At 40.3% G+C, this 22,996-nt stretch overlaps 2 protein-coding genes across 5 annotated transcripts in view; both read left to right on the top strand.

Moving 5' to 3' along the window:
- The window catches only part of mical2b (microtubule associated monooxygenase, calponin and LIM domain containing 2b), a 114,214-nt gene extending 91,959 nt beyond the window's left edge, over positions 1-22,255 (top strand). For 3 of the 4 annotated variants that reach the window (XM_061677381.1, XM_061677382.1, XM_061677380.1), the window contains 12 exons: positions 7,292-7,438; positions 11,412-11,462; positions 11,762-11,883; positions 15,068-15,223; positions 15,385-15,563; positions 15,740-16,071; positions 18,144-18,211; positions 18,312-18,401; positions 18,556-18,649; positions 20,330-20,441; positions 20,553-20,626; positions 20,718-22,255. In XM_061677381.1, the coding sequence (XP_061533365.1) occupies positions 7,292-7,438; positions 11,412-11,462; positions 11,762-11,883; positions 15,068-15,223; positions 15,385-15,563; positions 15,740-16,071; positions 18,144-18,211; positions 18,312-18,401; positions 18,556-18,649; positions 20,330-20,441; positions 20,553-20,626; positions 20,718-20,953 (1,661 nt within the window). In that variant the 3' untranslated portion in view covers positions 20,954-22,255. Of the gene's footprint in view, positions 1-2,864; positions 3,435-7,291; positions 7,439-11,411; positions 11,463-11,761; positions 11,884-15,067; positions 15,224-15,384; positions 15,564-15,739; positions 16,072-18,143; positions 18,212-18,311; positions 18,402-18,555; positions 18,650-20,329; positions 20,442-20,552; positions 20,627-20,717 lie in introns of those variants that run through there. The other variant, XM_061677383.1, reaches the window with a different exon arrangement.
- Positions 22,256-22,587: 332 nt separating this feature from the next.
- Positions 22,588-22,996, top strand: part of parvaa (parvin, alpha a) — a 31,855-nt gene continuing 31,446 nt past the window's right edge. Inside the window, exon 1 of the mRNA XM_061677479.1 lies at positions 22,588-22,819. Coding sequence (XP_061533463.1) covers positions 22,681-22,819 — 139 coding nt within the window. The 5' untranslated portion in view covers positions 22,588-22,680. The remainder of the gene's footprint in view (positions 22,820-22,996) is intronic.

The following is a 22,996-nucleotide window of genomic DNA, read 5'->3' as shown; positions in this document are numbered from 1 at the left end:
AGTAAGCAAGGTACACATCATCTGACTAGTTTCTATTGTTCCCCCCCACCCACTATTTAGTTTTACAGCAGTAGGAGTTTTACAGTGGACTTTCTTAAATGTCTGCATTAATTGGTCATCAAATGTATTCTGATCTCCTTCTAAATCACAAGAATAAACAGAGTCTGCTTAAAGTAATACCACACAAACAATTCTGTTTTCATATCTTTATTGAAAATAACGTAAATATTCACAGGACAGGGATGAATGACATACTGGGCAAATAAAGATGATTCTGATGAAGAAGTAAGTGAAATCTTGGATTTAATAACTGGTCAACCCTCCTTTGGCAGCAGTAACCTCAATCAAACATTTCCTGAAGTTGTAGATCAGTTGTGCACAATGATCAGGATGAATTTTGGACCATTCCTCTTTACAAAACTCTTGCAGTTCAACGATATTCCTGGTATGTCTGGTGTGAATAGCTCTCTTGAGGTCATGCCACAGCATCTCAATCGGGTTGAGGTCATATTTATATGTACGTAAACTTGCATAAAGATGGAAAAGGTTAAAAAGGAACTCGGTCTTGATGTTCATCAGTCCATGGTTAAACAAATTGGTGATAAATGGAGAAAGTTCAGCAGTGTTGCTTCTCATCCATGGAGTGGCCGTCCTGTAAAGATGACTGCAAGAGCACAGGGCAGAATGCTCAGTGAGATTTAAAAATAAATAAATAAAAAGAATAGTGTCAGCTGAAGACTTACAAAAATAGCTGGCACATGCCAACATCACTTTTGACAAGACTACCGTACGTAAAATATTAAAGAAGAATGGGGTACATGGGTGGAAGAAGCTGTTGCTGTCTAAAAAAATCAAAATAATCATTGCTGTACTTTTAAAGTTTGCAAACGAGCACTACTGGCAAAATATTCTGTGGACAGATGAAACCAAAGTTAAATTATTTGGGAGGAAGACGATGCCATGTGTGGAGGAAAAATGGCACAGCAGCATCAAAATCTTATCCCAACTATGAAGCATGTTGAAGAGAGCATCATGGTATGGGTGTGCTTTCCCACCTCAGGGCCTGGACAGCTTGCTATCATCAATGGAAAAATGAATTTGTCAGTTTATCAAGATATTTTGCAGAAGGCCATCTCTCCAACAGTTGAAGCTATGAAAGATGGATGTTGTAACAGGACAATGATCCAAAACACAGAAGCAAATCAACAGAATGGCTTCAGAGGAGGAGTTCTGGAGTGACCAGTCTAAGTCCTGACCTCAACCTGATTGAGATGCTGTGGACATGACCTCAAGAGAGATATTCACACCAGACATCCCAGAAATCTTGCTTAATTGCAATAGTTTTGGAAAGAAGAATGGTCCAAAATCCATCCTGATCATTGTGCAGGTCTGATCTGTGACTATACAGGAAACATTTGGTTCAGGTTATTGTTGCCAAAAGAGTGTCAACCAGTTATTAAATCCTCCCTGTCCTGTGATTGTTAACATATTATTTTCAATACAAAAACATGCAAACATTGTACAGTTGTTTGTTTGTTTATTCTTGTGATTTATATGAAGATCAAAGTACATTTGATGACCAATTTATGCAGAAGTTTAAGGAGTTCCAAATTTTTCACATACTTTTTCCTCCCACGATATGCAACTGTCCTTGATGCCATTTTAAGCGTACTGTGAAGTAGTGCACATATGCTGTATAGATCTGTGCCTCGAATTTTCTTGTTCAAGGCTGCTTCGACGATAAACGTCACTATACGAGTGTGAATGATAACCTAACCCTGGTGACAATGAATCACAATTGGGCACAATGTGCAACTGAGTGGAAATGTGCCAAAAGTGTAGCGTTTGCTAGTGCGACATTGAATTGCAACTTGCAAGTAACCTGGAACATGCTCTTGAATTTAACTTTCAGAATGTGTTTGATGCTTTTGAATGAACTAAGAATTGAATGCACAGGAATTCCATATGGTTGTTTACTCAGCATAAGGTCTACTGCACACCTACTGACTGCAATGGAAGCAATGTTTTTTTTCCCCCCCTTTATAGTTTCATTTATTTACGGTTATCTGTGTTTAGTTTGACTTCATTCTTTGAGTTTTGGTTTTAAAATAAATTTACATTTTAAGATAAAAAATCAGCTACATTTACACTGGGACACTGGTGATATACATCTCTCTAATATTGTGAAATTGTATTTTGTTGTCTAGCTTTTTCTAAGCACTTTGGTTTTGCTTTTTATTTTTGGCCTAAGATCGCCAACAAAATATGTAATTTAAAACTCCTAGTATTGATATAGTTTTTGCTTGAAAATAAGACCAAAGAATTTAAATTTTTATTAAATTCTACTGCTTTGAGTTTGTTCTGTTTTTCTGGTCCTTTTCTGCACTTTCATCTTTTCTGCCTGCCACACATTTCTCATGTCTTTTTTGTCTTATTTTCCCCTTCAGTTCATTCACTTCATTTTGTTCAGTCTGTTTAACATTTCCAATGTAACACAACCTCTGATTGATGCAAGAAGCTTGACAATTGGCCATTGTCTGCTGTAACTTGTCAGAGTACATTAGCGGCTATGATGCAAAGCAGAAGCTGCCACCCCTCCTCCTCCTTTTCAGTGTAATAATTGTGTGATGCACCTATGACACATTTTTTTGGGTCAAAGCCATCGCATAGTCACTGTATCTGTGTTCCATAGCAGTCATAGCATCAATGTGACCCTCACTAACCATTGTGCTTAGCAGTTCCTCACTAACACCAAAACACTACCTAACTGCCACAGATGATGCATCATCTTCAATCGTCCTTCTCTCCAGCCTAGTTTGACAGTAATGTGTGTGCCCACATCTGTGTGGTTCCCTCTGTTACAGAAGACCTCCCCCCTTCAGAACCCCTCTCCAGATCTCTCTCATGTACCTGCTAGAATTTGTCCAAAAGATAAGCTGCCCAGTAGCTGCTTTTTCCACACACCATTAGTGTTTAATATGCTATAGTGGATGTACAAAATAAACACAACCCTTGTTTTCCCCCATGATCACATTAAGAAATTAAATTTGACCTACAACCAGTATGACTGAATTGAAAAATAATTTTTTTTGGGGGGAAAAAATAAAAGTACAATGAGCAACTTTTGCTTTACTTACAGTACCATATTTTCACGACCATAAGGCGCACTTAAAAGCACTCAAATTTTCTCCAAAATGGAAGGGGGCGCCTTATAATGCGGCACGCCTTGTGTGTACGCCGAGTTCCAAAATCTATAAACGTTGTTGTGTGATGAGCGCTCCGCTTGACTGACTGGGAGCATTTCCTGCCGACACGCTGCTTATACAGAAGTAAAGCGGATGTGGCTGAGGACAGCATGCGGACGTAAAGGGGGAAGGGTGCACCTGAAGGAGGACGCTAAAGCCACGCCCCCAGTAGGTATATAGCGCCGGTCAAGCCAGCCTCCACTCGTAAAGTAGCAATCATACCAGCCGCCCCTAATTTTGTTCATACTAGGCATTACGGTGATAATAATACCCAATAATACGGACGTCAATGCTCTTCGATTAAGGAATGCAACCAGCAAGTTTAATTTGAATCTTGAGATGCATTAAAAAATGTAGTTTATTAGTTTTCTGAGACTTTTATTTTTAAATACAATATCAGATCTTCATCAAACCTCTTTTAGTGGAGTCCTTGGTGGTCTGTCACACAGATGTGGACTTATTTTGCGATACCAATGGGATTGTGTTGGGGTGGCTTTGGCTCAGTAGCTAGAACAGGTACAAATCCCTGCTACGACTGTCCGCATGTCGAAATGTCCTTGGACAAGACGCTGAACCCTAATTTGCTCCCAGTGGGCCTGGCAGCGCCTCGCACGGCAGCAGTCCCCCATTGGTTTATGAATGTGTTTGTGAATGTGAGGCTTTGTAAAGCGCTTTGGGCATGGTGATGATGTAGATAAAGCGCTAGATAAGTGCAGTCCATTTACCATTTATTTTTCCTAAGATATAAAATAAACTACATTTTTTAAATGTATCTCAAGATTCAAATTAACTTTGCTGGTTGCATTTCTTAAATGAGGAGCACTGATGTCCGTATTATTGGGAAACATTTATTTTGAAGGTGGGTTTCGCCGCGAGTTGGCGACCTATTACCGTAATGCCTAGTATGAACAAAATTAGGGACGGCTGGCTTGACTGCTACTTTACGAGTGGAGGCTGGCTTGACCGCAGTCGACAACTGCACCTACGAAGAGACGCTTACGAAGCACAGTTTAAACCACAAGCTATCAGTTACGTGGAGGAACATGGGAATCGAGCAGCCGCGAGAGAATTCAAGATCAACGAATCCATGGTTCGCAAATGGAGGATGCAGGAAAACGAGCTTCGCCAAGTCAAGAAGACGAACCTGAGTTTCCGCGGGGAAAAAAAAAGAAAAACAAAACGCGGAAACAAGGTAAGGTGGCCCGAGTTGGATTAATGAGCAAAGAACAGCCAGGAGAAGCGTCTCTACAGTCACCATTCGACTGAGTGCAATAACTTGGAGCTTGCCATCATTCCGGGAGGCTTGACGAACCGCTGGACATCCGTGTAAACAGGGCGTTCAAAGTTAAGTGAGCGGCGTGGGAGCCATGGATGACAGATGGCTAACACAACTTTACTAAGACTTGGAGGCAGCGCCGGGCGAATTACGCCACAATTTGTGAATGGTTTGTGGATGCTTGGGCTCACGTGTCTGCTTGCACTGTTGTTCGAGCTTTCGTAAAAGCCGGCATCATTTCTGAGAAGTCCCACGGCAACGAGACTGACTCCAACAATGACGAGAGGGAACCTGGCGTGTTTGATTGAGAAACTTACCCAGCTGTTCATTTCGGATACAGAAGATGAGGACTTTGATGGATTTGTGGTTGAGGATTGATCAAAAAATAACGTGAGTACATTGTTAAATACTTCAATAAAGTACAACCGAACTCAGTTTTGCTCCAGCTGCCTTTCTAAAAACATTGTTTTAGCGTGCATGCATGCTACCGTACGTTTTAAGATATCGTATGTTTTACCACCCCTGCGCCCAATAATACGGTGCGCCTTATGTATGTGTTAAATACAGAAATAGACCCCGTAACTGAGACTGCGCCTTTTAATACGGTGCGCCTTATGGCTGGGAAAATACGGTATTTTGTCTTGTAAGTAATAGTGAGCACGTTGGTGACTGACATTAACCTCAAAACACTGCTGTAATCAAAGCAAAGGGTAAGTATTTGTTTTAGGGTGTGCAGTCCGCTTATTGTACATTTCTCATTATTTTATACAGTATACCTTAAGATTTTACTTTCTTTTTCAAATGAATTTTACAGGTTATAGGTTTTAAAATTATTTATCTCCATCTATTTATTTGTATTAGATACAAAACTGATCTTTTTACAAGGCGTGTTCACTTTATATCCCATGAATACTAATTGTTTTGTTGGTGTAGGTATACTGTAGGGATGGACGCCTTCTACCAGCCTTTTTATTGCATTTCGTCATTCAGAATCACTGTAAAGAACTAATATATTTATGCAATGTAAATATAACAAAAAAATAAATCCAGTTGATAACATAATTGTTTTTTGCTTTATTGTCAGCTAGTTTGTTTTGCATTGCATATTGTAACTTGAAATTAGTTTTGCATTTTAGTTTAACAATAAATATTTTCTTGTCTATTAATTAGCAATTGCATTCATTATCATTTCAAGAAAATCCTCTGCCTCCCGTTGTGCTTAGTTGACCAAACATCACCTACAGGTCATAGTTTTCCGTGAGTCTGAGAGGAGCACATATTTGGAACTGTGTGGCAGATTTGAAAGGCCAAACAAAAACACTGTAGTAAACAGCCATTAGTTCAACTGAACCCCAGTGAATTTGATAGTGTACCTGAGCAAAGCTGAAGTGAATCATGTCTCCAATCAACTTCTACTGAACTGTTTCTGGACTTTCTCAAGTCTTTTCCTCTGGGTGCTGATGCTGTTTCACATCTTCTCAACACTTCACACGCGACTCGTATGAATCGCTTCTTATACACCTGTAGCCATTTTAAATGGGAACATCAAAATGTAACAGTAAGTCCACTCCCCTACATAAGTATTGTGCCTATTCGCTTGTTTTTGCTGCCGACTAAAAACATTTGGGTTTTATAGCCTCTAAAGCATAGGTGTCAAACTCAAGGCTCGTGGGGCCAGATCCGGGCTGCCACATCATTTTATGTGGCCTCCGAAAGATAATCATGTGCGCCAACTTCCATGATTGTTGCTAAAATTGGTACCAGTATTTCAAATTGTAATTTTTTAATAAACAATAATGCTGAGATATTGCTTTTTGTTTGTTACCAAACCCCTTTTCACAGTAACTCGAACAGTAGTTGAACATACTTGCCTTCTAATTTCAAAACTAGTTATCCCTCATTTTGTTGTGTATATGTAATATGATGAGGCGATTAAACATTTATATGGTTTCACTGTCATAACAGCCCTCTGAGGGAAATCGTAACTACAGTGTGGCCTGTGACAAAAATGAGTTTGACACCCCTGCTGAGTCTAAAACCATCAGACAATAGGAATAACAACAATGGGTCACAGGCTTGATGGCGTTATTGCATACATATTATTTACACCTAAAATTACGTTTTCTTCAGCTTCTTTTAAGTCAACACATTGTCACCTAAAAATTGGGTCTTTTGTTTTGAATAATTGTTTCTTGATACTATACAAGTTCTGTATCAGATGCTGATGTAAATACCTAAAATTAAAATTTAAACTGTTTTTCTCGCTTCATTCATCTTTTGGTGTCAAACTCGAATGTTTCAATCAATGGTACACCGAAAATAAAGGAACTGGCCCTACTGTTCCCATACTTTTTATAAGGGGAGTGGGCCGGGTCATTTGATGATCCCATTTTTCTTTTTTCCAATGATTAAGTGGCATCATCTTTGGAAATATACTGTACTAAATGTTGACGTCTTTTAATGTGAGTACAGTATTCTGTTGCAACTTGTTGGATTGTAACTTTAGTGTGATAGCATCAAAGTAGTTAGCAAAGAGTTTTAGCCAACATTAGACTGAATCTATATTTACTTTTCCCCTTGCATTAGACTGTGTACTTGTTGTCAATCTTAAAAGTAAAACAGTAACTGGTTGTTTATTAAAAATTTCAATTTCATTTTAGACTGTGGATGCTTCAGTCTACTGCTTAGTAGATCCTCATTGTACTTTGGACTTTAATGCCAGATTATACTCTCTACCCAATCAGTGATTTATTTATTCCCCCCACCCCAGACAGGTCATCTAACATGCATTCAGAGCATTTAAATAGATGTTTGATGGGTGATCCGGGAGAAACAGATATGGCTGTGGAAACCCTGGATGTGTCCTGTATGGAAAGTCCTGCAGCGCAACATGTCACAGTGGTGAAAGGTGCTGAAGGTCAGTATTGTTTTAAATTGAAGGTTTCCATCAGATATACAGTGTATAGTACAAACCACAAATCCAATTAAAGTTGGGACGTTTAATAAATAAATAAAAACAGAATACATTGATTTGCAAATCCTTTTCAACCTATATTCAATAGAATACCATACAAAGAAGATATTTAATGTGCAAATAGTTATTGGGGGCTTTCTGCAAATGTTCTCCAATTTGGAATTTGATGCCTAATTTGGAATTTAATGCCATTCCCAAAAAATTGGACAGGGGCAATAAAAGACTGGGGAAAGTTGAGGAATGCTAAAAAAAACACGTGTTCACCAACAGTTTAGTGTCATGATAAGGAGAATCCCCCCAAAAAAGATGGAGCGAGATTCATCACTTTGTGAACAAATGCTTAAGAAAACAGTCCAACAGTTTCACAACAATGATCCTCAATTTACAGGACATTTGAAAGGAATTTAGGGATTTCATCATCTACGGTCCCTATCATCATCAAAAGATTCAGAGAATCAGGATAAATCTCTGCACGTTAAGTGGCAAAGCAGAAAACCAATATTGAATGCCCGTGACCTTTGATCAGACGGCACTAAATTAAATATTGCCAGGTGGGCTCAGGAACACTTGGGAAAACCATTGTCAGGTAATGCAGTTTATCGCTACATCTACAAATGCAGGTTAAAACTCCACCATGTAAAGCCATATACTAACAACACCCAGAAATGCCACTGACTTCAAGGCCCTAGCTTATCCGAGTTGGACTGACGCAAAGTAGAAAAGTGTGCAGTGGTCTGACAAGTCCACATTTCAAATTGTTTTGGGAAATAATGGATGTCGTGTCCATGGCCAAAGAGGAAAAAAGGACCATCCGGATTGTTATAAGCGTGAAGTTCAAAAGCCAGCATCTGTGATGGAACATATGGGGTGTGTTAGTGCCCATGGCATGGGTTACTTGCACATCTGTCAAGGCACCATTAATGCTCCCCGGTACATACAGGTTTTGGAGCAACATATGCTGCCATCCAAGCAACGTCTTTTTCAAGAACGTTCCTGCTTATTTCAGCAAGAAAGCCACATTACAACACTGTGGCTTCATGGTAAAAGAATGTGAGTACTAGACTGGCCTGCCAGCAGTCCAGACCTGTTTCCCACTGAAAATGTTGGTCAAATTATGAAGCGCAAAATACGAAAATGGAGACCCCGGACTGTTGAGCGGCTGAACTTGTACATCAAGCAAGAAGGGGAAAGAATTCTACCGACAAAGCTTCAATTAGTGTCCTCGGTTACCAAACGTTTGAGTGTTGTTAAAAGGAAATTTGGTGTAACATATTGGTATACATGCCCATCCTAGCCTTTCTGGAGTGTGTTGCAGGCATCAAATTCCAAGTGAGAGAATATTTGCAAATAAACAAAGTTCATCAGTTTGAACATTAAATATCTTGTCTTTGTAGTGTATTCAATTGAATACGTGTTCAAGAGGATTAGCAAATCATTGTATTCTGTTTTAATTTACATTTTACACAATGTCCCAACTTCATCGGATTTGGGGTTTTTATATTAAGATACTGCTTAGCTACAATATGATGAACATTTGTATAATCTTAGATCTAAGAACGCTAACAACCAGGCTAATCATAGTTTTGCTTCATACTGTCTGAGAGGTTGAATTTTCATCTTTTGTTTCTCTTTTTTCAACTATGGTCATTTTACTCAGATTTAATTGCATTAAAAGACAGTAAATAATTTGAATTGAGTGCAGCTTGTTTGTTTTTTTTTCTTTTGGGAGGTGTGATTTAACAAATTCTGTGATCATCTGCAACATGCAGTTGTAGTTTAGCAATATGATTTATAATTGTGGTTGTAGTTTGCAGGACTTCATTTTCCTGAGAGCTGTACCTAATTTAATAGTAGTGAATCTAATTTACTCAAGTGATAATAATGTTGTTGCTTGTCAGTATAAATACAGTTTGTGCTTCATTTGTCGTAGAAGCTGAAGTTGCCAAGTGTTATCCAAGGAAATGCTGCATAAATAGACCATTATTCCATGATACCCAGTGTTCATTTTTTTAAATGATGCTTTGATTAGTTTTGGCACTTCATTTTGGCAGGCGAATCAGGATCTCACAGCCGTACTGTAGCTAGCTTCCATTTATTGTGTCAAGCAATAAACTCTATGTATCAAATAGGCTTTACACGATCAGGATTTTTTAGGCCGATCACCGATCATCTTATCCTCACAAGGGTTGTGGGCTTGCTGGAGCGTCCCAGCTCAAATTATTCTCTAGCGTTTTAGACAAAGGTTAAACACCAATGACCTCTAGGGGGCATTCAAGGATTGGCCACTGACATAATCCATCCATCCATTTTCTGAGACGCTTCTCCTCACAAGGGTCGCGGGCATACTGGAGCCTATCCCAGCTATCATCGGGCAGGAGGCGGGGTACACCCTGAACTGGTTGGTTGCCAGCCAATCGCAAGGCACATACAAACAAGCAACCATTCACACTCACATTCACACCGAGGGGCAATTTAGAGTCGTCAATTAACCTACCATGCATGTTTTTGGGATGTGGGAGGAAACCGGAGTGCCCGGAGAAAACCCACGCAGGCACGGGGAGAACATGCAAACTCCACACAGACGGGGCCGGGATTTGAACGCCGGTCCCCAGAACTGTGAGGCAGATGTGCTAACCAGACCTCCACCGTGCCGGCTGATTCCAAACAGTACAGTTAAAATCTTTTGGATATGGTACCCGTTTCTTTTGTCATCAATACACAGTAGAACACACTGCTATCTTTTGGTTGGTTCATATGAATTCTTCCCTTTTTATGTAACAGTAGAAATGTAAAACGCAAAACACAATATTTAAAAAAAATATATATTGCGGCTTATCAGGATGAAAACGTCAACAGCATTTACAGTGTCTCATGGCTCTTCTTTAATGGACTCAAACACAGAAATAAGACAATGACAGTAAATTGTGCTGAATGTCAATCAAATATTTTATGTATCCAAATTGTCAAGATTGTCAATTTTGTTTCATGTGGTTTGATATACAATACTGAACCCCGGTCCTCAGAACTGTCAGGCAGATGCTCTAACCAGTCGACCACCGTGCCGCCACCACTGACATAAGTTTAGGTCAAATCAACATTACACCATGACAGAAATAATGGGCGCTAACTTACTGTAATTAAATTACTTTATTGAATTAAATTACTTTAATAAATACTGTTAATGACATGCTTACTCTAACTTTCTCACTGTCCCAGCTACATGGACGGGTGTTGTCCAGAGTTCCAGTCAGTTTGACTTTTTTTTTTTTTTTTACCCCCCCCCCCCCCCCCCACGCTGCGTTGCTTGAACGCGGCGTGCTCCTCTGTGTACATTCTTCAGGTGCTCGATCAAATTTGTTATGTTGAAGCATTTAGATGACGCTCCCCATGACATACTTCAGTTGTGCACAGACTGCAAACAACTTACGTGTTGTTTGTCTGAGACACCGCAAAATAGTCCCACACTGACGACGTGTTTTTTTTTTCACCGAACAGATTGAAAAAACTTGATTGGGCGTCAGATAGTTACAATACTGCGCAACAAGACACGTGACAAGGCTAAAAATAAACTAGCTTTTGGATTCATACGCTACGAAGACGCAGAGTTAAATGTCTTGTGCGGAGCTGATCGATGCAGTCATTGATGGGATCGGCGACTTATGACATGAAAGCCGATCAGCATAAAATGCTAATTATCGGCCGATAACACCGATCAGATCGCCGTAAAGTCTAGTATCAGATAGGGGGATGAAAGTCTCTGACAATGCTTGTACAGTTATTATATTTAGTTTTGTTTTTTTTATGTTGAACTCATCGAGCTGGGATGTCATATTAACGTCCTACCAGTACTTTCAAAAGTCTGTACAGGATGTTGTCTTCTCTGTTTGTTGATCTATTTTCTCCCCAATTTTTGCAGGTCACTGTAAGACCAAACACAGTGATTGTTGGAAACACAGGATTAAAGCGAGTGAGTAGACTTCTCCCTAGCTCAATTTATGTAGCTTTAAAAGTATCATCTTAATGTGACTTGAAAATGTTTTGAGGTGTAAAGGTAAGTACTGCATTGTCAAATTAAGATGACAATCAACCAAATCAAAACCAAATATTTTAATTTACCCTGATCATCAACAAATGCCTGAAATTTATTTTTAGCAGTGGCTCAATCCTACCAGAGAAGTGAATCCCCATACTGACCAAACTATGTAGTTTGAGATGGATTAGTCAATGGCTGTATGTTGATAAACATCAATTTCTCATCTTTTCCAGCGTTCCCATTGAATTTTGTCAAACACTTCCAACGAAGCTGTCCACGGAACAAAGAAGGACCGGAGACTGTTCCTGAAGCGGAGTCTGACTTTGAGGAGATCGATTCAGCAGAAAAACAAACTGTACGTTCAGTATGTGTGTGCACATATACAGTATGTATGTATGTATGTATGTATGTGTGTGCACATGTATGTATGTGTGTGCACATATACAGTATGTGTGTGCACATATACAGTATGTGTGTGCACATATACAGTATGTGTGTGCACATATACAGTATGTGTGTGCACACATACATGGGAAGGAGGTTACCGACTGTAAGGTAGTGGTAGGGGAGAGTGTGGCTAGACAGCATAGGATGGTGGTGTGTAAGAGGACTCTGAGAGGACTCTGGTGGTGGGGAGGAAGAGGACTCTAAGAAATAGGAAGAGGACTCTAAGAGGACTCTGGTGGTGGGGAGGAAGATTAGGAAGACAAAGGCAGAGCAGAGAACCATGTGGTGGAAGCTGTGACAGGACGAGTGTTGTGCAGCTTTTCGGGAAGAGGTTAGACAGGCTCTCGGTGGACAGGAAGAGCTTCCAGAAGACTGGACCACTGCAGCCAAGGTGATCAGAGAGGCAGGCAGGAGAGTACTTGGTGTATCTTCTGGCAGGAAAGGAGAGAAGGAGACTTGGTGGTGGAACCTCACAGTACAGGAAATCATACAAGGAAAAAGGTTAACTAAGAAGAAGTGGGACACTGGAGGACCGAGGAGAGGTGAAAGGAATACATTGAGATGCGACACAGGGCAAAGGTAGAGGTGGCAAAGGCCAAACGAGGCATATGATGACATATATGGCAGGTTGGACACTAAAGAAGGAGAAAAGGATCTATATAGGCTGGCCAGACAGAGGGATAGTGATGGGAAGGATGTGCAGCAGGTTAGGGTGATTAAGGATAGAGATGGAAATATGTTGACTGGTGCCAGCAGTGTGCTAGCTAGATGGAAAGAATACTTCGAGGAGTTGGTGAATGAGGAAAATGAGAGAGAAGGGAGAGTAGAAGAGGCAAGTGTGGTGGACCAGGAAGTGGCAATGATTAGTAAGGGGGAAGTTAGGCATTAAAGAGGATGAAAAATGGAAAGGCAGTTGGTCCTGATGACATTCCTGTGGAGGTATGGAAGCATCTAGGAGAGGTGGCTGTGGAGTTTTTTACCAGCTTGTTCAATAGAATTCTAGCGCATGAGAAGATGCCTGAGGAATGGAGGAAAAGTGTGCTGGTGCCCATTTTTAAGAACAAGGATGATGTGCAGAGCTGTGGGAACTATAGAGGAATAAAGTTGATGAGCCACACAATGAAGTTATGGGAAAGAGTAGTGGAGGCTAGACTCAGGGTATGAGTATTTGCAAGCAACAGTATGGTTTCCTGCCTAGAAAGAGTACCACAGATACATTATTTGCCTTGAGGATGTTGATGGAAAGGTACAGAGAAGGTCAGAACGAGCTACGTTGTGTCTTTGTCGATCTTGAGAAAGCCTATGACAGAGTACCCAGAGAGGAACTGTGGTACTGCATGTGGAAGTCTGGAGTGGCAGAGAAGTATATTAGAATATTACAGGACATGTACGAGGGCAGCAGAACAGTGGTGAGGTGTACTGTAAGTGTGACAGACGAATTTAAGGTCGAGGTGGGACTGCATCAGGGATCAGCCCTGAGCCCCTTCCTGTTTCCAGTGGTGATGGATAGGCAGACAGATGAGGTTAGACTGGAATCCCTGTGGACCATGATGTTTGCAGATGACATTGTGATCTGCAGTGAAAGCAGGGAGCAGGCGGAGGAACAGTTAAAAAGATGGAGCCATGCACTGGAAAGCAGAGGAATGAAGATTAGCTGAAGTAAGACAGAATATATGTGCATGAATGAGAGGGGTCTTGGGGAAGAGTGAGGATACAGGGAGAAGAGATAACAAGGCTGGAGGACTTTAGATACTTGGGGTCAACCGTCCGGAGCAATGTGGTGAGTGTGGTCAGGAAGTGAAGAAACGGGTCCAAGCAGGTTGGAACGGGTGGAGGAAGGTGTCAGGTGTGTTATGTGACAGAGGGACAGCCAAGGTTCGATGTTTTGGAGACAAAGTTAGAGAGAGCAGATTTCGTTGGTTTGGACACGTCTAGAGGAGAAATAGTGAGTATATTGGTTGAAGGATGATGAGGATGGAGCTACCAGGCAAGAGAGCTCGAGGAAGACCAAAGAGAAGGTTGATGGATGTCGTGAGGGAAGACATGAGGCCAGTTGGTGTTCGAGAGGAGGATGCAGGAGATAGGCTTACATGGAAAAGGATGACGCGCTGTGGCGACCCCTAAAGGGACAATCCGAAAGGAAAAGAAGAAGAAGTCATGATTTGAGGTGCAATGTCCAGTGCAGGTGTTGGTATACTCTGCTTTCTTAAATCCAAAGTCACCGCAACAGTCCAGCAGAATGTTTTAGAGAACTTCATGATTCGTTCTGCTGAGGATCTGTATGGAGATGCAGATTTCTCCAAGGTCACCGCAACAGTCCAGCAGAATGTTTTAGAGAACTTCATGATTCCTTCTGCTGAGCATCTGTATGGAGATCCAGATTTCATCTTCCAACAGGACCTGGCCCCTGCCCATACCACCAGAAGCAGCAAAACTTGTTTTGATGCCCATGTTATCACAGTGCTTGACTGGCCAGCCAACTCGCCAGATCTGAACCACATTGAGAATCTATGAGGTATTATCAAGAGGAAAATGAGGTGCACCAGACCCAAAACCAAAGAACTGACAGCAAGCATCAAGGAAATCTGGGTTTCCATAACTCCCAGGCAATGCCACATGCTGATTGCCTCAATGCCACGGCGCATCGAGTCAGTGATTAAAGCAAACAGATTCCCAACCAAGTATTGAAGATTAACGTAACGTTTTTGAAAATTCCATATTTTTATTGATTTAATGTGACCCTAATTTCTTTTTTCTTTCTTCTTCTTTTCTGCAAAAACTGAGAAGTAAATGACTTCTTCACAGTATTCACATTTTTTGAATTCCTGATTTTGTGGGTTTTATGAGCTGGAAGCCCAAATTATTCAAAATAAACAACTAAATACTTGAAATTGTTTAAATTGTGAGCCCTCAATCTGTAATTTATGAAAGTTAACTTTTTGAATGAAATTATGAAAATAAACTTTTCCATGATATTCAATTTTTTTGGGAAAGTGTGTCTGTTTGTGTGTGTGTATATTAAAAAAAATTCCATGTTGAGGACTGTGTATGGCATTTTATGAATGCATGGAAATTTGTTTTTCGTTACTCAGACCTCTAAAGGCCAGACATCTCTTGATCCCAAACACCACTCAGATGGAAGCGAAATGCATCCACAGCATCCAACGTGCAACTCAACTAGCCCAAAGAGACACTTGACTTTATCTCTTGGCGAGAAAGAGAGACTCCTGAGCTGGGACACTCAAGAGGTATCTTCAGTTACTACGGACGCCAAGATCACACAGCAACACCTGGTTGAGACATCAGTGTCTCTCTCCTAATATAATGCAATACTCTGGAGAGACATATGAGAAATTAATTTCACCTCATAATGACCTGTGTCACCCATTCCCCTCTGATGTTTTATCAGGTCCAAACAGAGACAGAAGCAGATAAGCCTCATGCAGACTTCAGCCAGCATGGAGAATCAACTGAGAGCCAATTCGCCTCTGCCTCTTCCCTCTCAGCCTTCCAGCTTATTGCCAATGCCTTCAGGAGGACATTTAGTGTGACCAGTTCTTCCAGCAGCTCCAACACAGCCCCCACAATGTTTGTAAAGACATAATGATGTGCTCCATATCAGTGCTGCGCTTGTTATACAGATTTTACTAGAACCCTTCTTATCAAGTGTCTCATTCAAATGTTTGACGATCATCACTTTCTGTGTTGCATATCAGATAAGTTTTTTTCACACTGCATTTCAATTAATCTTTTCACTACACCAGGAGGCCCAGGCATGAAGGCCAACGCAGACGGAGGCCTATGTCCGAGGGAGAGTTACATTTTAATTCTTCTGAACCGGAGTCCTCCAAAGACAAGAAAGCTAGAAACAATGAGGCAGGGCTGGACCTGCCCTCTTTGCTGCAGCAAGTCTCCCTAAAGGGCCGCAGAGACTCAGGAAGGGTCTTCAATGATGACGCGCCGGCAATGCCCAACAGAAAAGTCACCCTTTTCTCTTCCCTGAGGCTCAGGAAAAGGGAGCCATCAGAGTGCAACAGGAAAGACCAGGAGCTCCAAAAGGAAATCAGGATGATCCTCGCCAACCTTAGAAACAAAGGTCAGTGTAGTAATTAAAAACCTGTGACTATTATGAAATATATCTTGACGCAAATTGTGTTTTGATCTGACCGAAAAAGCTGTTTTGGCAACACAAACTTATAAGTACATGTCTGAAAGTGGAAGTGTTTGAAAAATTTCTGTTATTATTCCACTAAACACTCATCTGCAAAAAGGAGATGGAAAGGATCTCTTTACTCCATTATTTTCTTTGAACTCTGACTGAGCTGCAACGATCCCTTAATTTTACACATTTTATTGTGTTTACAATGTATTAAATCATTCACAATTTCAATAGCATAAATAATCCACATGCAAGGTTTAGCCTCTGTGATCTTTGCTCATAGAATTAACTGATGTAAAATTATGAATGTCATTCAGTGCATTCAAAAAACATTTCTTCACTTTTTCCACATTGTTAGTCTTATTCCAAAATTGAATGGATTTATTTCTCCCCCTCAAAATGCATCAGGTATTCATTACAAATAGTTCCGTCTTTCTCATCAGACCAGAGAATTTTGTCTCATGGTTTGAGAGTCCTTCGGGTGCCTTTGGGAAAACTTCATGCCGGCCACCATGTGCCTTTTACAAAGGTGTGGCTTACGTCTGGCCATTCTAACCATACAGACCTGATTGGTGGATTGATGCAAGGTTGGCTGTCCTTCTGGAAGGCTCGCTTCCTTTCATAGAGGAACATTGGAGCTCTGACAGAGTGAGCATTGGGTTCTTGGTCACCTCCCTGACTAAGGTCATTCTACCCTGATCGCTCAGTTCAGACAGGCAGCCAATTCTTAGAAGTGTCCTGGTGATTCCTAACTTCTTCCATCTACGGAGTCCTTGTCCCAACGATCTACACACAGTTCCTTTGACTTCATGCTTGGTTTATGCTGTGACGTGCATTGTCGACTGTGAGACCTCATACAGACCGGTGTGTGCGTTTACAATGTCCAATCAACTATCTACCACAGGGGGACTCCAATAATCAGTGGAAACTGGACGCATCTACGTTCAATTTTGAGCTTCATGCCAAAGGCTATGAATACTTGAGCTATTTACATGAGATTTCCTGAAGTTCTTATTTAAAAGAAAACAAATAAATAAAAAATAAATCACGTCAGTATGGGATGTTTGTATACAATTCTGGCATTGTGTGTATAGAATTTTGAGGGGGGGGGGGGGAATGATTTGGACCATTTACAATCGTCAGAATCATATTTATTTGCCAACTATGTGAAGAACACACAAGGAAGTTGTCTCCGGTAGTTGGAGCCGCTCTAGTACAACAACAGACAGCCACTTGGACAAAATATACTTTTAGGACAAAAACATACTGCGGCGAGTCATTGAGCAATGAAATGTTACCAGTAACATGGTAATGCTGATACAGAATGATGCAGAGTCCTCAAGCAATTTAGAGCAGTTTGAAGTGACTCATAGTGTGATAATCTGGTACAGTGACAATTGTGCAAATGGTGCAGAGTCCTCAAAACATTTCAAGTAGTTTAAAGTGAGTAGTAGTGCTACAATCGGTCACAGTGGCAATTGTGCAGATAGTTCTCTCGGTGTTTGTCAACAACAGATAAACCAATAGTGTGGCGTGACGAGACTACTACAGTGAGAGCACGAATAATGTAGTAGTGTCTCAAAAGAGATGTGCAAAGTTGGCAGCATGTTTTACGATGGCATTGTAAGTCAGCTGTTTAAGACTGGAACATACCGAGATGTGGAAAAAGTGCTGTGGATTCTTTCCGGGATGCATTGTACATGTTTGTTAGCTACACTGCTGTAGAAACTAGGTTAAATCAAAGAGTGGTGCTGTTTTGTTTTACTGTTCTTTAGCTTAATATTTGACAAACGCCCTCATGATTTTCATCACTCAGTATTTGCCTCGGGACCTTATTTCCTGTAAGCGGGAAGTACATACACAGATGGAAGCCATATACTTTTCAGCAGTTTTTGTTGAATGTCTCCAAATGCCATTTCTTCATAAGTGTTTCAGCGACAAAGCAGAAGACTCATTTCATGTCTAATGCTCATTTAAGTGTTACAATTTCATCTTTCCTTTTTATCTAGCTTCCAGTCAGCAGAGTCTGGAGGAGCCATGCTCAACTGATGATGAATGTGAATCAACTAATAAGAGGGTTTGTACACTTGTAAAGAGTTTATGTACAGCGCATCAGTGTGTTGATATTGTTTTGATATGTGTACATGTTCTGAAGTGTTGGATACCTCTGGTCACAGGTGTCCTCAGAAAGACTGCAAAAGAAGCAAGAAAAGATGGTGGCCCTGCAGGCCAAACATGACCAATTAAAGAGGTTGCATAGAGCTCAGGTAACTGCTGATTCTGACAAATGCTTAAAGTACTTCTCTTTAGCATGTGTTGAATAATCTGTGTTTTTTGTTTTTGTTAGTTCATATACAATTCTGAATGTTAATCACCAAACTTTTCTTTTTAATGCAGTGTATGTGGCTTTCATTCATTTAGGTGATTCAGCGACAACTGGAGGAGGTCGGAGAGAAACAGAGAGACCTAGAGGAGAGAGGAGTAGCTATAGAGAAGGTTATAAGAGGAGAAACAGGTAGTGAACGATACAGTAAGACGCATGAACATGCACATTGGCTACCTGAGACAAGTATGGAAGATTAGAAAAGTCAAACCTAGATAAATAACCAAACCATTTACTGAAAAAATGTTGTCTAATTTTCCTCATATTTAGTCTAGGGGTGGGACTTTAACTCATTAATCGTGATTAAGTACAAACAAATTCATTAATTAATAATCTTTTTTTTTTTTTTTTTTTTACATATTTTAATCACAGTTTGTGTTCCAACAATGCAGAACCATTGTCAGTGCACAGTTCCATGGAACACCGATTACACTGACACACATCAGCGCTCGGCTACCAAAATGGGGGAATTGGATAAAACAGCGGCTGTGTCCGATATCACTCCCTAACCACCATAAAGTGCACTATATAGTGGTTCTGCCATTTTGTAGTGGTGTCCGAATGCCGAGTGATCAAATTCAGTGTGCACTCAAAATTGCACTTTATGGTGCACTCAAAATTTCCCACAAAGCATCACAAAAAGTAGTGAATAACAACCTATGGTCACTCAGAGTCGTGATATACCATAATGCATTGCGTCTTCAAAGAAAGAATGGTGGAACTTGATGGGTCGCAGACAGAGGGAGTGAATTTTTCATGTACATGTAAGTAACTTTTCAACAAAACTTCGATTGTTGCCATTTTTATAGCAATGTACAGTAAAATCATCTCGTTTTAATAATGTGCGATTTTATTTATTTTATTTTTTTTAACCCAATGCAGCAACCTACGTTGTTAATGTGCAACAGCTATGAGGTCATTAACAGAGAACCGTGTAGTGTCCGAAAGCTGTTATGAATGAGCTCACTATATAGTCCACTGTGTGGCGCAAAGTTACATGAGGAGTAGGGAGTGAATGAACGATTTCAGACAAAGCCAGCGTTGCTAGGACTGATGGGTGGTAAAATTAATTTAAAAAAATAAAAATAAACTACCCGATGGAAGCCTTGAGAAGCATGGTTTTGTGCAAATTGTGCAAAAAAGAGTTTTCATACCACCGAATGAAAACACACAATGCCAAAGATGACGTGATCCAACTTTTCAGCTGTCACACAGAAACCATTTAAAGGCAGGACTGTTCTTAAAAAAAAAAAAAAAAATTCCTAAAATGACACTTTAACTTTAAGTCAGTTTCATTTTCTCCAAGGATATTTTTGTATTACTTTATCTACTGTTGTGTATTGAAATGCAACTAAATGCACTTTTACAGGGTTAACAATATTCCTGTCTGTGTCAATTTTAATCAGTTGTCCACTAAAATCCATTTCAATTAAACCAAGTTGCTTTTTAGGACAAATTATGTTGTCGTCATGCAATTAAAATGCAGTTAGTCGAGATTAATTAATTACAAAGCCTTTTATTGTTTTATTGAGGCCCAGCCCTAATTTAGTCATGTGTGCATTTGGCAATAAGCAGAAAAAGTAATCTCCTGTGGGTGTTTGCTTCATTATATGGTTGTTTTGTTAACGAGAAAGTTATTGAATGACGTACAGTTCACAATTAATTTGCCCTTATCTTGGTTTTTGGTTTTCTAAAAAACATTTTTATCTTCCCTTATCACCTGCAATCCCCTTGTCTAGCCTCTTCTAATCTCTTTTAACCCTGCACTGTCAACACCTATCTTCATCTTCTCTTTTGTCTGTTCACTTCAAGGAACTGACAATCAGACAAATGATGGTGACCATGCCCAACTTTATCAATCGTGGTTTGAACTGGTTTTAGAGAAGAACAGACTAGCACGATATGAGTCTGATCTCATGATCTTGTAAGTTACTGCATTTGATTGAGTAAAATGAAAACATAAATTTTTGGTCGCTGGTGATGCACTTTCCCTCTTTGACCAGTAGAGGTCACCCATTTCTCTCCTCTGTTTCAGTGCTCAGGAGCTTGAATTGGAGGAAACCCAGGGCCGACTTCAACGAGACCTTCGACGCAGGATGTCTAAAGAAGGTGAATCTGTCTCACACACACACATGCTGATAGGAGGAAAAGGAAAAATAGTGCCAATCTTTTGTTACTGTTTGCTTTTTCTCTTTTGAAGATACAAAGAAGAGCGCCTCTGAGCTCCAGGAGGAGCAGGAGATCCTATCTGCGATTATGAGGACAGTGGAGAAAAGAGACATGCTGGTGTCTATACTTGAGGAGCAGAGGCTGATGGAGAGAGCTGAGGACCGCGACTTGGAGAGCCTTGTGCTGTCTAAAGGCTACGAGTTCCACTGGGCCCAGGCTAATGACAGCTGGGGGTCAGATGAGGTGGGGCTGAGGGCTGACTGTTAAAGAAAGGCCAGGTCAGATGCAGCCCACTGAGGGTAGTACAGATGTCCCAAGACTATGCACAACACTAGTTTAAAGAAGAAAAGTAAACTCTTCACCTCTCTATGTAAGCTGTTCAATCATATCCACAACTAAAAGTCTTGACCTTTAAGAATTTTTTCAAACTGTTGTATTATTTTTTTGTAATCCTTGAAGAGGCTTGAGCGGAAGAATCGAAATAGAATTGACACAAAAAAGGCTTATATCATATGTCAATGTACTTCATATTTCATTACTTCAGAAAATGACTGCCTGCCTTTTTGCACACTTCATAACGCAACTGGCCTGTGGCCACAACTGCTGATCTTTTTACTTGGGTTGTTGACAGATAGACTTTTATTGTAAATGATCACCTTTTATCACATGGACTAACTGGGCACTTTACCTGGGGTTTCAGTTTTGCACAGCTCAAATTTTGTAATTGGATAATGAATCCACAGATGTGTTTTATGTTCACTAATGTAACTTTTTGTCCTGTGTGTATGTAAAGCCGCTTTCACACTGAGTTCACGACAAATTGGTGCGTCACAGGCATAGATTTATTAGCTGGCCCCTTTCATTCAGAATTAATTCAGACAGCTGTTGTGGGTTTGCACCATTCATATACCTACAGTAATTTTTGAATATGCGAGGCGACGTTAGCGCAAAGGCAACAACTGCTTTCAACACAAAAGGACATGAGCAGTGAGTCTCGAATGTTAAACTTCTCACTCCACTTATACGCTGGCAAGGTTCTGCCTCTGTCAAGCATCAGAACAAGAACGTTAATTTACAGGTCAAATTTACCCTTCCTCCCACATTGGGACTTTACACACTGGAGAGCACAAAGAAAAAGTTGTAAAATGTTGGCTAAGATGGCAAGTGTGAAAGCGGCTATAGTGTCTAAGGTGTTTGGGTTGTTTTTTTCCCCCAAGTTGTGCTCATTTATTTGTAATGTGAGAAATAGTAAAATACTTCATTCAGTATTTCATTATATCCAGCTAATAAGGGATGCAGTTACAAGATAAATTGCTCATATGGCTGAGAATGGAGTGTCTTTAACAGCTCAGTGTGAATTTAACCTGTAACCAGCAACTGTTGGTTAACTAAATTTACTGTCATAAGGGGATGGATGTATTATTCCCAGACAAGTAACCATCGTTGATTCATGAGCTCGAATGAGTCTTGTTAAACCAAATTGAATGTGGTGTTATTTAAATGTGATGTTGCTGCATGTTTTGGTTTCACGCCATTTGATTCATTTTAAAATGAGCCCAATCTATAATAAACATGGATTTAAATGTTTCCCTCCCTGTTGAATTTTCCCTATTTTTTAAAAAATATTTGTAAATATATATATATATATATATATATATATATATATATATATATATAATTTTTTTATTTTATTTTTTTATTTTTTGGGGGGGGGGGTTGGCATAATTTTCATCCTTACTTGCTACTAAGAACTGCTCGGTTTCTGAAACGGCGTCCATAAATGGAGTCCGGCCGGCCACCAAAGCTCGTTCCTCCCCTGGTGTTCCTCCGGGGAGGCGGGGCCTCTCACGCCGGCCAACTTCTGGAGGAAAAGTGGAATTCCATTTCCGCTTTAGGGAGTGGACCGTATTTTTTTTTTGCAATTTTGCTTTAATTCCACGTCCAACTTGGAAAGTTTGTATTAGACAGCGTCGGATTGAATTATTGTTCCGACAATGGCGTCCTCTCCTCAGAAGTCTCCGTCCTCTCCTAAATCCCCGACAACGCCTAAATCCCCTTCTTCGAGAAAGAAAGACGACTCTTTTCTTGGAAAACTTGGGGGGACTCTGGCGAGGAGGAAGAAAGCTAAAGAAGGTAAACGGCTAGCAAAAAATAACGAGCCGTGAATTGGCATAGGCGTTTTAGTACCTTGTGTTGGAAAATAGGACGAAATTATGATTTTTCAACATAGTCGACACTCGTCCTAATAAGAGTAAGTCAGGACAAATTAAAAAAGCGTTCTGCACTTTAGCATAACACTTTTGACTCTTA

The sequence above is a fragment of the Phycodurus eques genome, chromosome 5, assembly GCF_024500275.1.
Source record: "Phycodurus eques isolate BA_2022a chromosome 5, UOR_Pequ_1.1, whole genome shotgun sequence".
Lineage (NCBI taxonomy): Eukaryota > Metazoa > Chordata > Actinopteri > Syngnathiformes > Syngnathidae > Phycodurus > Phycodurus eques.
This window is presented reverse-complemented; position numbering and strand designations above follow the sequence as displayed.